The sequence below is a fragment of the Histoplasma capsulatum genome, genomic scaffold, assembly GCF_000149585.1.
Source record: "Histoplasma capsulatum NAm1 scaffold_2 genomic scaffold, whole genome shotgun sequence".
NCBI classification, from domain to species: Eukaryota; Fungi; Ascomycota; class Eurotiomycetes; order Onygenales; family Ajellomycetaceae; genus Histoplasma; species Histoplasma mississippiense.
In genome coordinates, this window is record NW_001813981.1 from 1,083,531 (window position 1) to 1,101,015 (window position 17,485).

Sequence of the window (17,485 nt, forward strand, 5' to 3'; positions counted from 1 at the left end):
TTACTGCTCGCAGCTGACGTTTTGGTCTTGCTGTTGCGTGCGCTCTGAGGTCAAAACTTGGGATCTGTTCAGTAACTATAACATGGCACAAATGGTTTGGTTGATATACATATCTGCTCAGTGATACTAGTATCTCTAGCATTGACCTTTGAGATAGATTCGGATTCAAAATGCTGGGGTTCAGATTAGGTGATTCCATCCAATCTAAAATACACCCACTCCAAACATTATTAATACACCCAAAAGATGGAGACCGAAAGATGGCCAATGATCATTGAGATTCACGCCGAAAGTTTTTCCGGCCGAAATTTTGACGGCCCGTTGATCTGCATCGCCTGCCATTCCCGGGGACCATGCTTTCGGATCGCAGATCATGGCCCACAATGCAAGTGCCGCGCCAAAACGACCGGGTTGCTCGAAAATGACGTCCGACAGGAATTTTACTTCAACGTTTTAAAAAGCAACTTTTGGCTCAACGAAGGCAACCTTATTTCTAGAAAACCCCCCTTCTCCTCTAGAATATCCATACCAGATTTCCTCTATCTCTAGAATACTACTGAGAACACTAACTACTTGTAAAGGACCGTCAAGAGGTTTGTAAAATTTTCCAGTTCTGATCTGATCTTTGTTTGCTTCTCATTTTTCATTCCGGCTCTTCCGCCTCATTTCCTTATCTCTCTGCCTCTGTTTTTCCTCAATGGGCAATATGAGAGCGTACGCTAGTCATGTTACAGGTCCTGTTTTGAAGATTCTTGCTTTTTATGCTGTAATGAAACATCCAGGAAACTGAAGAAATTCAGTGGATGGCAGCACGCTGTAAGATAACAGAGGATCCCTCCCTTTCTCGTTTTTTCTTCTTTTTAATACCCAGCACCATAAAATGGGAATTTCTGCTAATTACGGGGCCTCCAGTCTTCAAGAGCTTTGAGATATTTCTTGGCGGCTTCCGGATCACGATCTTTCGGGTCAACTTGCACTAAAGAATGTATGAGTCGTGCAAATGCATGGCAATATTCTGGCTCATCTTTCAGCTGGCTCATCGAAAGATGAGACTCAATGAAGGAAAGCTGTGCTTTGTGGTCGGCTGCTGTGTGACAATTGAGGTCAGACCCAATGGATTTTTACACAGAAACAGGAAGAACAGGTATTAAACTGTGTGTGGGGAGCATACCAAGATAATCTGTTAGATCGGTTTTCATGTCAAATAGATGCGAGTCGGTTGTTGCATATGCCAACTAGATAAAGTTAGACATGACTGGGAAATGGAAAAAAATTCACTTAGATATGATCACAACTAATGGGATATATTAGCCTACCACACAGCCTAGACTCCAAAGATCAGACTTCACAGTCGCAGTATTTGCACCGGTACGCTCCAGCTCTGGTGCGCTGTAATTTTCTGTCCCAAGGACATTTGATTTTGAAGGCATGTCAAACGCTTGTTTAAGCACTTGTTAGTACAACTATTCTACTACATCGGTTGGGTCAGAGGAGCTGAAACAATAGGCGAAGGACATGCCTATCAGATATTCAATTGGAATAATGGTGACAAACCTTTGCCAAAATCAATTATATCAACCAGCGACATATCTTGTGCATTTGTTTTCAGAGGAGTCCCATAACGGAGAATGATATACTCAGGCAGATTACCTGGGCGTGGAGGTGGTGTATTCAAATCTGAAACATTCTGAAGTATAACATAAGATTTTCGATCGTACTGAAAAGTCTTAAATAGAGCTTCATCCATAAAAGCTTCAGGATGTATCCCTAGGGATATATTATTGGGGCTGATATCTAAGCAAAATAATTTGCTTGGTTAATGAATGCTTGTTGTACAGTATTGAGTGGTTATCAGAGAGTGAAAATCCACCTACCACCATGGCATATTCCCATCTGATGAAAAGCAAGCACCTTCATCAAGAGTGTCCTCACTAATATGGTGAGAGAAGGAATATCACTAGGTGCATCAACTCCAGAATTAAACCTCTCCCGAAGAGTACACCCAAGTGGCTTTAGACCAAGACAGAGGAATTGATCTTGTGTGGGGACATGGGTGTGGAAAAAGGCAACCTCAAGTTTTCCAAGTCTCTGTAAAATGCTCATCTCAGAGTTGTCTGGAGTGCTATATTCAAGTCGTAGAACTTTGAGGGCAAGGTATTCACCAGAATTACTGAGCATACCAAGTGTCAGTGGATTTAATTTAATGAGCTGAGGTGATAGCAGGAGAAAGGCTCATGGGGTAATTACATGTCTCTTCCCAACCAAACAGTGGAATAAGATCCTCTTCCCAGCTTTCCAATGATCCTAAAGGAACATGACTTTCCTTTATCAATCAAGTCTGAGCCACTAAGCACATCATCAATCAAAACAGGACATAGGCCGTTGTCAGTATAATCACGTAGAAACTCGCATTCGCTACCCTGAAAATTGGTCGTACCCCAACCAGGTGCGGAGGTACCTTGTTCCTTTACGGGATACTGCTTCGGTTGCAATGTCGGTTCCATTGCTGGGGTGGTTGTATGAGACGCAGCATACAGATGAAAATCCTAAACCAGGAAGTTCTTGAGGGCTCGAGTTTGAATCTTTGAGATGGTTAATATATGGGCAGCGATCCGCGAAAATGATGTAAGTAAAAAGATTGAAAGTTTCCGTAATTTACTAACTATATAGAGTTAGTCACTTGTAGTGGAGTGGGGCAACCACTCCCGATGGGCCAGTGTTGTTCCTCAGCATTCTTCTAGATCATCTCCAAAATTGCTACAAACAGAAAATTCAATCATTCTCACTGTTATCAGCAAAAAGCTCTAGTAAATTAATGAAATATCTAAATATCACTATACTCAGAGATTTTATTAATTCCTCTTCTGTTTTACAGAAGGAATACCCTTAGCAATTACTACTCAAATCATTTTTTCACGAAAGCATTCAAGAAAGTTCATTCATGTGTAACACACCACTGCTCTTTGCTTGCTCATTAAACAGGCTGGCAATTAGCAACCAGTCCTTCCATACTAACATGCATATTCCAGGACTTCAATCCCACTCTTCATTGATTTGCCAAGAAGCTCTCAAGTTATTCAATCACTGGAATATCATTAACACTACAACATGGTTAATATTCATAAACATGTTCTCATGCACTGATATGGCACCAGGTATGAGCCACTGAATCTCAAAATAACAGCCATCAAGGACTTCAATTTCAAATATTGAGTTCTTATTGCTGTGATATTTGAATATCTCTATGGAATATTAATTAGCAAAGCATATATGATTCACTGTAAATTGTGAAGTTTGCTTGACGCTTTCCATTGCCATTGATCATCAATTCACAAATAGTCAGGAGCAGTCTGTCGGAGCTGATATCTCATATATCAAGAATCAGAGATGGCATCATGCTATAATCTGCCTTGTTGTCTATTTTGCTTCACCTTTTCTCAAAATTGCCTTGCTGCATATTAGAGAAATGTCTTGCTGAATCTCAACAGTGCCTCACTTGTATAATCAAGCATATCCTTCCTTATAAATACTGCCTACTTATCATGTAATTATCGGAGTGATAATAATCAATTCAATATTTTATCGATATTCAGTATTTGGGACAATATTCGGACATTATCCAGTTCCGACACAGTCTTCTATAACATCCAGCTTCAAACAATTATACTCAAAAATCACTCAGTTTGCCCAAACTCCGTTAGCTGTAATCATTCAGAAGAGATGGGAGAATTAATGTGAAACAGAGAATAAAAGGGCGAACCCTGGCTTGGGGTTGTATATAATTTATCACAACCTCCAGTTTTAATTCCCTTCATCAATTATCCTGATCCACAAGAAAATTGCCCTTTAACAGCATTACATTTCTACAGCTCCATCAATACATTCCCCCAATATACACCTTAACCTATAGCCCGTTGGCTGTCAGACCTCTTAGCACCTCCCCTCATTCAAACTGTGATCCTCCACCAATTTAAGATGCTTTCAAACAGGGACAAAGCTAACTGGCCGGTCTATTCGATGCGATACCGGTGTTCAGGGGTTGAAAAGCATCTTCGAATCGAGTGGCACCACAGACCTATTAATGAGAGTGTGGAAACAGTGGTCCAGTGCATCAGGGACTATATTAAGAACCCCCAGGATGTGATGGAGTTTCAAAAAGGGGAAACCTTCAAGACCCTTCTACCAGATTACTGTATTGTTCTGTATGTTATCATCCCACAAACTAACCTGTTGATTATACTCTTATCCTGTGTTTTTGTCTTTGTTCTAGAAAGGGCGGTCACAAGACTCGAACATCGAAAACCGCCAGACCACCAGATACCTCTTATCATATTTCTGTGCGCTTTGGTAAACTCACTAATCGTGCTGGGCCAGGCCCAGTGTGGGCGCACTCTGTCCACATCTATCTCGATGAGAATACCAAGAAATATGTACCAAAACAACAAGTTGTATGGAGTAACCCAACGATCGACAAGGACGAACATTCAGCAGTATACAAGAACAGAACCCGATGGCCTGCCGGTGCAACTGCTACGACAGCACCCCCGGCTCCCGGTGAGCAACCACTAGCCCTTGCCCCATCGACCCTAGCGCCTCTCCCTACGACTAATCCTTGGGGGTTTCCAATAATTCCGTCACAGCCGTCGAATACCCCATAGTTGGGGGAAAGTCCAGGCCAAGGGCCTGCCACAGGGGGCGGTAGAAGTGTTAAAAAAAAAAAAAAAAAAAAAAAAAGGACCCAGGTCGCTCTGGACACAGAAGAACATCTCAAGGGTAGAACCCGTTTTTGAAATTTTAGAAATTGACAGGGTGTTCTGGGGATGGACTCTATTTTCTGATATGATATCATCACTTCGTTGGATGTGGGTTTCTCGAGTTTTGCGTTGCTCTTTATTGCTTGGCCATAGCTGTCGTTCCTCTATTCCACCGTTCACGCTCGTTACGCCTTGCATTGTTTTGTTTTGTTTTCTCATGGAAGATGTTTGAATTCTGGATTGTTGAATTTCTGTTTCTAAATTTTTGATCGTGTGCTCAAGTAACTGCTGCCTAGGTATCACGTAGTAAAGGGGATCGCGCGGGCGATAGATATCATTGCTAGATATTATCGCTGGAATTCATTAATGGATGTCATCAATAGATATCGTCGGTGGATATCATCCATTCAAGCAGATGAGTAAAGAGATAGGCAGGTAGGAAGCCAGGTAGGTAGTGTGCCAGTAAGCTAGCATTGATAGATAGGTGTAGCCAGATGGTGATGTTTATTCTCATAGAGATTGACTGGTTATTGAGCAGGCAGGTTGGGTGGTAGGTAGGGAGGTGGATAGGTAGACAGGCATGCAGATAATTCAGGGGTAAAGAATAGGGGCTATCTGAAGTCTCCAGAAAGCAGCTGATATATTTATTGTACGTAATATTACAGAAAGTTACCTCGTTTATATGGGTGGTGGAGGTAGCTGGCGATACGAAAACTGTATGTGGTTATTTGGGGGCCTTGGCATGTTAGGTCACTGGCAGAAGGGGACGAACCAATCCAAACCCCCAACAAATCCCCTTGCATATAACAAGAGGTTATTGCTATCAAGCCTTCTAGGAGCATTCCCTCCTTGCTCATTGCCTACCTCTATATTATTTGTTTGTTCCTCCAGATGAGTTTCCTTTTTTTTTTTTTTTTTTTCCTTTTTCGTAACTAAGGAATAGAATAGTGACAATATCAAGCAATCAGTTCAGTTTTGAATCATTCATTTTGAATTCAGGTACTACAGTTGAATCCTTGGGACCTACGGCGATAGAGGGCTTTCGTAATGAATTTCCGCCACTGGTTTATTTTCTAGTTTTCCTTATTTGTGGTTTGTTCAAGCATTGGAGAGTCTAGCATATGGATGAAAGTTGCCATTGTTGGACAGTGTTCCCGATTGCCTCAGCGGCCCAAAAGAGTATCAGCCAAGTATATTGACCTCTACAAGTTTGGAAGTTTGTGAAATTAGCCTAAATATGCTATTATGCTTGTAGACATGATTCTTTTTCCGGCAGAAACAGCGAAGGCAAAGATATGAGCTTCGCCCAAAAGATATTTTCTAATGCTACGTTATTCACTTAAGAAAATGCATACCAATAACGATATGTACCAAATTCACACAAAATTAAAGCAAATTTCCAATCTTGTTGCTCTCCTTGGTAATCCGGCGGGCCCCTTTGATATCAATACCTTTTATCCTACCTGTGAAGTTCTGCCGAAATTTTGTTTACTTCCGGGAATTTATCCACTTTTTTTATCGTAAAACGTCGGGTTTATCAGAACCGAAAAGTAAAACGCTACCGTTAAAAGCAAACTACAAACATCCTGTTGAAATCCGGACGGAGGAGACTAAGGAAACATCAACTACGAGCTAGCGCCAGCACAGAGGAGCTAAAGCTCAACCAAGATTCCTAGGCTGGATGTAGCGGATACAACCATCAAGTGCGAATCCCAAATAAATGCAAGCCCGCAAAAGCCCACACAAATTTTGAGTTCCTTGAGGTTCCGGTTACTTTGCTCGCGAGTGAAGAAGCAAACCTGGTTATGTTGCTGCAGATCAGTTCTCAGATTACGAACTCAAACCTGGGGTTTTTTCGTTTTAGAAATCCTTTTCTTTTATTTATTATTATTTTTTTTATCTAACTAAGTGGGGTTCAGGTCTGGTTTACATGATTTATATCATTTGCTTGATGATCGGTATTGGCATCAACACAAACTCAATTTTGACCTCAGTTCCAATTCACTTGTCTCAGACTCGGATCCTCCTCTTATATTTTTCAAGAATTTTCTCACTCTCCCTCAACTTCAGTCCGTTGGTGGAATTGGAAGTCGATTTGCATTGGGCTTGGCGCAAACAACATCCCATCCCGCGATAACTTTGCGTACGACCTGTGGTTATCGTTCCGCCACTTTTGAAGCCGGAGTTTTATAAAATATCCCACCGCCGTCGAGGTTATATATCCTCCTTTCTACGTTTATCCGCCTCTCCTGACAAAACAGGACCAGGCGCATCAATTTCTCCATGTATTCCACATTTCTCTCCTTGTCTCGGCCTCGACACCTACGCCCTTTTCCCCATTGGTAGAGTTTCAGGTACATATAGGAGTGCTTTTGTGCAGGCACATAAGACATGAAATATATATATATATATATATATATATGTATGCATGCATGCATGCATGTATGTATAGCGAGCTGACATCCGTGTTACACCCCGAGAGCGGCTACTGCTTGGGCGATATAAGATCCTCATCTCATCCTCATCACTAAGAAGAAACGCCAATGCATTCGCCGGATGCATTCCCTTCATCTATTCAATATGCAATGTTACCAAAATGTTGAATATGAGAAAATATATTGGAACCAATTTCAATGTTGTGGCAAGAGAGAAAATGAATCTGCTGTAACGTGGCTGTGGGGCAAATGAAGAAAGGTATACAGGATGCCACAGAACTCCCAAATGCATACCATGAGATCTGGTTTATGTTCTCGTCTGATGAATGGAATATCTCTCGCGTGGGTTTGCCGCCCCCCTCTTGCGCAGTCGTCTTCTACGCACCCAAATCTAGCCACGATGGAGGATCTGTTTCCTTTCAAGGTTCGGATTTCGTGTGACGGTCGGGCGGCTAGATGCATTCGTAAAGCGAAAAGTGAATCCACGGTATGAGAATCCCCATAAATTCTCCCTCCTGTTGAATATCTATAAACGACCGGCGTGTCTGGAACTGGTAGAGCAAAACTAGAAAGGATAATAGAAACATACTTAATCAATTTGTTCACAGAGAAATAGAGAGAAAGTCCGTTCGTCACCCCACATATTCAGAAGGCCTCGGGAGTTTTACCACGCTTTGCTGCGCGATGTTCCGCACGTATCCCAGATAGAATTTTGATTATTCCCTTAGGACAATCCCAGATGACATTGGCCAGTATCCTATCATCGATTCCAATTTCCAAGGATCCATGAATGCTGCGGCTGTATATCGCTGGTATCGTGCTGCCCATGGTACAGGCCTGGTACATTGAGATGAGGACACATATATGTACCATCCATTTGCAGACCCGATCTCGATAATCCAACAGGACGTACTCCTGTTGGTGTGAATGAATTTGCGGTTTCAATGCTGAGATAAGTTTGGATACCACTTGGCTCAATAATGATACGTTCAGCTTCCGTGCCGAAAGTAGATGAATATGAATGGTTGAATTCCACGTCAGGCGCTTGAAATGGCCATACGGCTGCACTACCATGATAAAAGGGGCATGGGACATTCTGTCCACGTGTCGACGGATCACTTTTCGCGCATTCGAGTTCAGGTGGAGATATAGAAACGCTCTTACTTGAAGGAGATAATTCAAGGGAACTAACAGGCTCTGGGGACAACGCATCCGTTACAGCAGAGCCAGACGATTTCGGGAGACTTTTCCAGCACAACGCCTGAGATGAACTCTCCTCCTCTACCTTCTCCCGGGCTTCTTCAGCTTGTTTGATCAATCCTAGTCGATCCAGAATTGCATGGGTGCATGGATTGCCATCCACAAGATCGATCGGGTCCCCCGGGAAACACTCATTGTTTACGCAGTGGGTGTACAGCTGTTGCAGTGCCTTCACTACCAATTCGTGATGCGACTCGAGCATTTCGACAAAGCTGTGGTAGGAACGGCAAAACAAAAAGAGAAAAACAGATATGTTATTCCTCCATTGATGAGAGAGCAAACGGCGCGAAAGAGGAATATAAGTTCTCACCCTCTTGAATATGCCTTTGTTTGTGTCGCCTTTCGCTCACGAAAGAGGCATGGATGGTTGTACGTCGCACAGCGGTAACACGGTTGGTTTCCGTCGCACTGGAGAAAATTATGAGCTCAATGGCCTGGAAACAACCAAAAAAGAAGGATAGTGACGTCGTATGACTGGACCTTTGTCTTCTTTACCCTGCAGCGGTCGCAAGCCTTGAGAACGTGTTTCCGTTTGGCCCTAAATATTTGATGCTGTGTCCCGCCTTCAACAAGATGCTGAGATGAGCCGAACTTTGAAAATGCTGCCATCGTACTGGTAGCGGAGGGAGGCTCCGAAACGTTGGTTGAAACATGGAGTTTCGGAAAAAGCGGGGGTGGTTGCGGCATTGAGGCGTTCTGTTTTGAGGAATAAGGTGCGAGTACAAACGAGATATAAGGGCGATGCTAAGAGAACTGAAGCCGTGCCAGCGAGACCTTGCAGAAATGGTGGATTTGCGGGAGAAAGGAACATAAGATATAGGAAAGCGGTGACAGCGATTACAGTGAGTGACGAGGCTCAAGTTCTCCTTTTTGCATCCAACCCTCCCTTTCTTAACCACACCACTTCCTCTTCTTACTTATAGTACAGTACAATGTTGTGACGTGGAAACAGCTCCGATTGTGATGCTATCGGAATATTTGATGTCAGGAATTATCCTTTCCACATTTCGTTTCTCACCCCACCAAGGCGCCCGTTTTATTCGAAGCAGCACAGGGAAATTTGAATTAGCGCGCCATTCATAAGGTGCTAAAGGTCGTGGTCTAATGCCATGATGCTTCTGTCTCAGCGTGACTTACACCCAAGGCTTTGAGTGGGGTATGAAGATGGAATACCAAAGGCCCCCCAAAAGAGAAGCGGGGCAATAAAGCTAGATTATCGACAAAATCGGAGTTATTGGGCGAATTTTATCTCTCTGCAGGGTGCTAGGGTCAACGTTTGGGCATCAACCTTCGAGGATTAGCAGGTGCTCATGGTGTGGTCCCATCTTGGCTGCCTTGCAATGATTCAAGGCATCCTATGGAACACGATCAATGCAGCCTGTCGTGCTAGGTAATCTGATCATCTATGGTCAAGCAGACAAGGGGATTTGGGGTTAAACTTCAATCGATAGGCACAGAGATTTTTAACACGAAACATTGAATCAAAGGTGATAGGCAGGCAGAACACCGCACCCTTTTGAACCAGACGGATATTTCACACATGCCCCAATAGATGCGCATATTCTGAATACCCGAAATTGCCCTTAGCTTCCTGTGTGAAGTTTGGTCCAAAAGGGTCCTCAACTTGCTGCAGGTTGGATCAGCCTACAGTGGTTTCTCCCATCTATCACTGTGTTTCTCTGATCTATCTGCATAAATCTGGTCATCTGAATCCTGCAGATATCACCCCCGAAAACCATATGAGTCGTCATGGAAGCGGTGGTACACGACAAATCATCCGAAAGAGGGCCTCAGGCGTTTGAACACCGGTCGGTATGCGCGCATATTTGTAAATATGTAATCGGGTACTGCCAGCATTCACCATCTTTTCAAAGTGAGAGGCCGAAAAGCTCTGTGGCTAAAGGGACCACACTGTTCTTGATCTGGCGTATGAGTTCTTCAAACAGCAAAATTGCATGGCTTAGTTCCACTCACGGTGATTGATAAATTCTCTACAAACCAAGACGGTTTTGGAGGATCAACTCCCCCGGTCACATGGTATCCTCGTCTAACGGTCTCCTTTCTCAATTTTCCACTCGTCGACAAAGCGCGATGACAGGTATACGGCAATATATCGATGGCGGCATCTGGAGTTGCAGCAGCAGCATCGTACAGGAAGCCCAGGATGTGGTTGGCACCAAAATGCTGCAATCGGGGATACGACATCTAATTGAGATTCACACCTGCAAATCAACGAGCACGCTGCATGTATGTGCTGATGTCTTCGTTCTGCTGCAGCGGGAGTAACCATTCCACCCCCAAGACGTGCTGTTGATCGATGTGAATGTCCAAGAACAGAAACGGCGTTAACGCCCTACTTAGCCTCTCAAATTTGGTCTTCTCGAATGAGATTCATTAGGGCTGACAAGAAAGTATCTGCTGTCGTTCTGAGAGCGGCTAGTTGCATAAACTACAAGGAAATGGTCTTCGGCCAGGTTGCTGGATGTCATCATATAAACACAACGCTCAACAGATCGATAGGATAGGACTGTTAGTTCTTTCATCAACCACGCAGCCTGGGCAGATTATGTTTCCGTGTCCCTCCGTGGCGCCCTTTTACAACAGTTCATGCCGCCTTGTTCGCTTTCTAAGTACCCTTGGCAGGATACCCGAATCCCTGCGCGATATCGGTACAAAACAGGGTGAACACTCGGGAAGCCTCTGAAGTGCGCGTTGGATTTTATTTCTTTTTTTCTTCCCCGCCCCTCTCCTTTCCCCCTTGCTTGCGACCAATGCGCGAGGGATCAGAATAGCCGAGAGCTAATATGAACAACAATACGGCCTGCCTACTAATTTAGTATGCATATGTCGGGGATGTCACCCAGTACTGTTATCCATGTGAGGCCGCAAGTCGTGGCCATGGGCTCTTTTTTGTATGTTATACTCGCATTTCCCAAAGCCGCAAGTTCTAAGGCAGGCCCGGGAAATCAAATCAATCTACAAATCTAAGGTTTGCATGGTCCAACTAGACTGAACTTTCATTGTGAACTGTTTCCTCCAGAGATAACCGAGTTTTAGTGACATTCCTAGGAAATTCCAAAAATATGAGCCCTGCACGGTAGAGAGCTTGAGGTGGTGCGGTTGACACAGTGCAAAAGCGTTCATTAAACGCATTACCCCGCGGGCGGCCCGCGGTTTTGTCTTGTGTATACGATTGGAGCCTCCAAGGAAAGCAAAGGCTCGGGTTTATTGTGCAATTCTAAAATTTTTATCCTGTTTTCGTTTCGGTAGCTCTCCTACTGGTTCCCAACAAACCTAACCCTACAGGACCTCCCGCTGTCCTGTTGCCTCTCTGTGGTGATCAATTGATGATATGCTTAGTGATGTCTCGCAGTATATGTTTTGCAGTCGTGTAACAATGTTAATTTTCAGTCTGAACCAAAAGCTAATGGCTTGCTTCATTGTGCTGCATACAGGGTTGCATGTCTGGGCAAAAACAAAGCGAACATGACTTTTAAACTGCAACGTATTTGAGGGGAAGGGTGGAAAGGTGAAGACACGATGGATGAACAAACCATGGGCATCATGAGATACGAGAGACGGCTATTGAAGAGGCGCCGATGCAAACGCTATGATCGACCAGGCATCCTTAACTATCCATCGGCTGTCGAACCACCTTTCTCTCTGTGACCCTCGCGAAGCTAAAGTCCACACTTGCTATCCACCAACCATGTGGGCATTTGTTTTATTTTGTCCTTGTTTGCCATTTTATTTTCTTTTTTATATTTCTTTTCTTTGGCACCTTTCGGTTTCGGCACAGTCCAATGTTCGCAAGTTTTCGGGATGTCATGGAGCCAGAGCTGCAGTTTAAAAAAACAGACGCGAGGCTTGGAATCAAAGTGGCCTGATTTCATTGGGCCCAGCTACGCCATGGCAAACACGATCACTTCTATGTGTTTAGAAACTGGCACTTTGTCGATACGCACTGGGGATTTATTAATGAAAAACAAAATCGGAAGACCAGCAATGCAGGGACGGGCGCCTGATAGGACAAGAGGTTGCAGCAGTTTGCTAAACGTGGGTGTTGTCGCTGGTTCCACAATTCGTGCAAAGATGAAACAATCGAATAAGTTATGGAGAACGGATTATCATAGTTCATCAGATGGAATTGCCATTGCGTCACAATGTTCCATTTATAGACCGCTACACGACTAAAGGGGCCCCTAGGGTTAGAAACGAAAACAACGGACGGGGCTAAACACCTAGTGAGCGGAACTTAAAAAAGTAAAAATTTGGCAGCAGGTCATTATCCATTCCCTCCCTTATATTGAAAGAAGAAAATCCGCTCCGATCACCCACACGCACATTAGTAAGTCTTTTCGGTCTCGATGCCCAACTCGGCGTCAGCTTAAACGGAGAAAAAACAGCTGGACCTGTTGGCACCGTCCACGTCAACATTTATATTCGCTATCTAGGATGTTCACCCGTCGGAAGAATGGCATAAGAGGACAGATGGAAGGTGGAGAGGCTATTCGATAGCTGAGAGAAGATTGGAAACGGCGCGGATTCATTGGTTTTCAATACCACTTTTCAGTTTACAATGATTCATGTTTGTAAATTGTAAGAATATGGGTTGGAATTTGAAATTGTAAAAGGTTTTTCCTCCCTGGTGAGTGCTCAACTAGCTAGAACATAGGAAAGAAATATAATATATTAAATAAAAGGAGAAAATCATTGAGAAAGCTGGGCATAAAGGTGTGGTGAAGAAGATTATATGGCACGGCGCATCGGTGGAACCTGACTATCAACGGCACGATGCCTTCCCAAACAAAATACACCTCGGTTATATTGCCAAACTGGTAGAAGGGTGGTGAAACGGTTAATCGCTATCTCTTCTCGAGCATGACACTAGCTTCCCCGTGAGCAAGATGATGAAAGCTCTCCTCACTCGCCACTGTTGTCGGCGGGCTTGGGGGATCAAGCTGGACCTCGTTATGATTTCTCTCCTTAGGAAGCAAGGTCCCCTTAATTTGTTCCCGGAGGCCACTGCCAGGCCTTGTCGTAGATGAACAATCATCCACCCACCTCCTGTCACCGATATATTCCAGAGCATCCCCAACACCACGAAGATTCATAAGTTTCCGCCGTGACTTTTCGCGCTCCGCGAGAGGAAATGAGTATCCCCCATCCTGATCATCTACGTCATTGGTCGGGGCGGCAAACAAATTCCGCAGATGCCATTCACCCAAGAACATACCATCGGGGTCAGCCGACTTGCGGGCTATCAACCACTTTTCTAGATCGCGTCCGTACATATGGCTTATTTCCTTCTGTCCCGTGCTGGAGCTGAAATTCTTGGCCCAATGTGGGCGTCCGCCCATCTCGCGCATTAACCATTCGAACGCCTCATAGTACCTAGCCAAGCAGGGAGGATCGCGCAAGTGCGGGCGGTATAAAGTCGCATTGAGAAATAGCGTGGGTCCCGTTGCGCAGGTTGGGTCCAGATAGGGGCGCGGCGTATTGGTCTTGGATGTATCTGAGACGCGGACTTCGATGGGCGCATGCACCCAGACATCCTTGGAACTGAATGGGATCCTGGCGGTAGCCGCGTCACCATTTAGCCAGGCAGAAAGTCGAGTGATAGCTTCCGGTCCTTTTTCCAATGGTAGTGCCCACTCATTGACGAACTGAGAGTAGAGGCAGTTCATGAGCAAACCTGTCCGACCAGGCTCCACTGCTGAAGTGATGAGTTTACCTGGCCTAAAACCGTATTGCATACCGAAGACGAACCACTCGACCCAGGGAAGAATACGCGGGACATAATTGGAGAGATATAATAAATTGTGGTAAATAAAATTACCAACACGGCCACCGTAGAAGTTAGCTGGCGGTGCGCAGAGGGGTAGATCGGTTTTATCCGCGCGCCAGATGATAGCTCGCTTCCAGTATGGCAGCCACCAAACGCGCACATACTCCGAAGAAGTCCAGAGACCGCTGTCCCACAATTCTAGTATTTGTGGCAGGTTCTGTACAGATTGCTGCCATGCGATTTTAAAGCTTGGTACAGTCTGTAGTGTCATTTCCGTAATAATGCCAATGGCACCCAGTGAAACGAGGGCGGCGCGGAACAGCTCTATATTACTCTCAGCACTACAGCGGACCACCTGTCCATTGGCCAGGAGAATACTCAAGGCCAGCACGGACTGTGACAGCAGTCCGTATCTCAATGAACTTCCATGCGTCCCCGTTGAGATCACGCCAGCAATACTCTGCTCGTCAATACTACCCAGATTCGGCAGCGTCAGGCCATATTTCTCCAACTCCACACCAAGGCTGCGCAGCCGTATGCCCGCCTCGACAGTCACTATCCCTGTTTCTTGCGAGAAGGAGAGGATACGACGAAAGTTGTCGAGATTGATGAGCCAGGCGGAGGTGCAGGTGAGGTCTGATGGGGAGTGGGTGCTCCCGACTGTAACAAGACGGCGGCGACAACGGCGGGCGAGAGTGACAACCTTTTGAAGCTCTGCGACTGACTCGGGTTGTATAAAGAGTTCCGGGCGCCAGTAGAAGGTTTTGGCCCAGGTGTGGTGCAGATGGGAGGAGGACGCCCTGAAGGGGATGGCGGGGTCAAGTTTTGAAAGTTCGTGGGCGATGTGGGGTTCCATGTTGGACATGGCTGTTAGATCAACGTATTGCCAGTCGGCCTAGCAAAACGGATCGGGGATATCATATAGTGATAAGAATGACATATATGTATCCTGTGTGGCTTGTAGGGTCGGGTTGCCTGTGCTATTATACCGTGTGGGGTGATCAGATCGTGATTGCTGGAGACTCGCTGCTTCAGTCAGCGCATTGTCTTCGACGGAGAGATTGAAGCTGTATCAACGTGCGTGTAGCAGTTCATGGTGGCCCTGGAATGGAATATGCGCACTTCGTCCGGCAAATTTTCGAGCACTCGATATCCAGATGTGATCGCGGGGGTAAAAGCGTTCGGCCAACTCTTTGCTTCAGAAGGTTGCGGAAGCTAAGTTTGGGCTAGCAACAAAGAAGAGGCTTGGAAGCTCCATATTATATAATATGAGAAACACAGCTGGGCAAAAGGGCAAAATAAGAGACGTGATAGCTCAAATTTCGTCTTCTTTCTTGCTAATTCTTATTTCTTTTACCTCCACCATGGCCTTGTACTATAGCTACCTAATAATGATGTTTAGCCTGGAAAAACTTGATCGAACCTACATTTCTCAGAAACTCCAGAGCCTCTATGCCACGTCCAGGAGCACAGTCTATAGCTAATAATGCGGTTGGCAGATACATGTTATACGCATATAAGCCGTGTCTTAATTCTTACAGTAGAGGAAGAAACAACTCCTCAACCGGAGCCTCAAGTCCGCCCTTGCACCTTCAGCAACACCATATGCATCCGTTCTAACTGTCTGAAAGAGCTGGGATCGATGGCCAGATAACTACCGTCCATAGACTGTATAGAAAGAAATAGCCAGCCAATAATAAACGCAAAAATGAGACGAGAAATATACTGGAAAATCAATGCAGCAGTAGCATCACATCAAAATCGAGGGCACAATACCTTTCGCTATGGCCAAACATTAGGAATTAAGACAAGAGAATTGTTAAATAAAAAAAGAAAAAGAAAAACTCCGCAAAAGAAGAAACAAGCTAAATGAGCAGGAGAAAGCTCCCACAACTCTGTAAAAGGCGTTATGAAAGAAGGAAATCACCGAATAGCCTCAATAGCAGCGTTGAGCGGGATAACACTTGGCGTCTTTCTTGGAGATAAAACGCCCCGGTCGTCCCACTTCCTGAATGCCCGCTTGCATTCTTCTGAAAGACCGTATATCACGACACTGCTTTTGGGCAGGAATGGTCGGTCTTGCAAAGAGACAGCCATAATGCCGTATTCCTGGGCGAATATCAGCGCGGAGGCGAACTCTGCGGAGCGCGCGTTTGCTCGATCACCGACAATGCTATGAAAGAGTGAATTAGTATTTATAGCGCATGTGTTTGTATACACATGTACATTTATTCATAAGTACAAAAGTTGCAGAGTCCAGGAAAATGAAATTCTACTTACACAAAAATCTCGAAGAAAGTATCCAAGATGTGTATATGATTGGGGTCGAGATCGCGCTGGCAAAACGGCTCGATTTCCTGCACAACATCATTCGGCCTTGTGACAGGCGAGGTGGTCCCGCGACGACCCCAAAAGCCAGATCCAAATCTTTGTCCAAGTTCACGGTCGACGCGGTAGAGTCGACAACAATATTTCCCATTGGTGGGTTTCAATTTCCAATGATCTGCAGTTTGGGCTGGGGTCGGTTGGAAAGTGTCCGGAAAGGTCTCGAAGAATCCCGGCGGTTCCTTTCCTTCAATGACTTCCTCGATCTCACCCGTTAAGCCTAGGTCCATGCCGATAAGTCTGGCGCAGCCTAGTTCATCAGCTGTGCTTCCGCGACCTTGCCAGAGGTACAGTTTGCCAAATTTAGCGGAGATTAGGTACGGATAACCGGAGCATAGGCTTTTCGAGGTCAGATCAACTTCATCAAACGCAATTTGACCCATATGTCGGCGGCCACAGAGCATATACATTGACGAGGAATTAGCGCGGCTCCCCGAGCCACGGCGTGTGATGATAATGCCGCCAAGAGCCTGGATGAGAGTTGGTGCCTCCTTCCCTTGCTTGACGAGCTCGAGCTTACAGCTATTTTCCCGGGCAACCTTGCGAGCAAAAAGTTGTGCATCTTCAATAGCTGCCTCGGCTACTTCATCACCGCACCAAAGATGAACCTGAGTGGTTTTAGGCCCGCCCGCTTCTTCGAAAACATGTACGCATAGATACATGCTTTGTTCAAACAGTATATAGCCTTGGGTTAGCTGGGAGATCCTTCCTCTTGCCGTCGCCAGTGATCTCCCATATTTGTTTCGATATTGTGTTAATTTTGGGATATACATCTGGGTTGTGACATTAATATCGACTGAGGGTCGACCTCACGTTATCACTAGCTTCTGTTGGTAGTATCAAAAAAACTTGAAAAGATATTA

General features: G+C 45.1%; 4 protein-coding genes across 4 annotated transcripts; all 4 read right to left on the bottom strand.

Annotated features, from left to right (window-relative positions):
* Positions 1-893: 893 nt before the first annotated feature.
* Positions 894-2,504, bottom strand: HCAG_02420 (predicted protein; the record flags this gene model as incomplete). The annotated part of the gene is made up of 6 exons (XM_001542199.1): positions 894-976; positions 1,172-1,235; positions 1,317-1,438; positions 1,555-1,794; positions 1,875-2,170; positions 2,248-2,504. 6 exons carry the CDS (start codon positions 2,502-2,504, stop codon positions 894-896), a joined length of 1,062 nt encoding a protein of 353 aa, XP_001542249.1.
* Positions 2,505-7,834: 5,330 nt separating this feature from the next.
* HCAG_02421 (predicted protein) lies at positions 7,835-8,651 on the bottom strand (the record flags this gene model as incomplete). The annotated part of the gene is made up of 2 exons (XM_001542200.1): positions 7,835-8,026; positions 8,103-8,651. 2 exons carry the CDS (start codon positions 8,649-8,651, stop codon positions 7,835-7,837), a joined length of 741 nt encoding a protein of 246 aa, XP_001542250.1.
* Positions 8,652-13,314: 4,663 nt separating this feature from the next.
* On the bottom strand, positions 13,315-15,093 carry HCAG_02422 (conserved hypothetical protein; the record flags this gene model as incomplete). Its single annotated transcript, XM_001542201.1, has 1 exon — positions 13,315-15,093. One exon carries the CDS (start codon positions 15,091-15,093, stop codon positions 13,315-13,317), a length of 1,779 nt encoding a protein of 592 aa, XP_001542251.1.
* A 1,067-nt stretch (positions 15,094-16,160) lies between these two features.
* Positions 16,161-17,284, bottom strand: HCAG_02423 (predicted protein; the record flags this gene model as incomplete). Its single annotated transcript, XM_001542202.1, has 2 exons — positions 16,161-16,410; positions 16,518-17,284. The coding sequence occupies 2 exons, from the start codon at positions 17,282-17,284 to the stop codon at positions 16,161-16,163; spliced, it is 1,017 nt and encodes a 338-aa protein (XP_001542252.1).
* Positions 17,285-17,485: the final 201 nt, after the last annotated feature.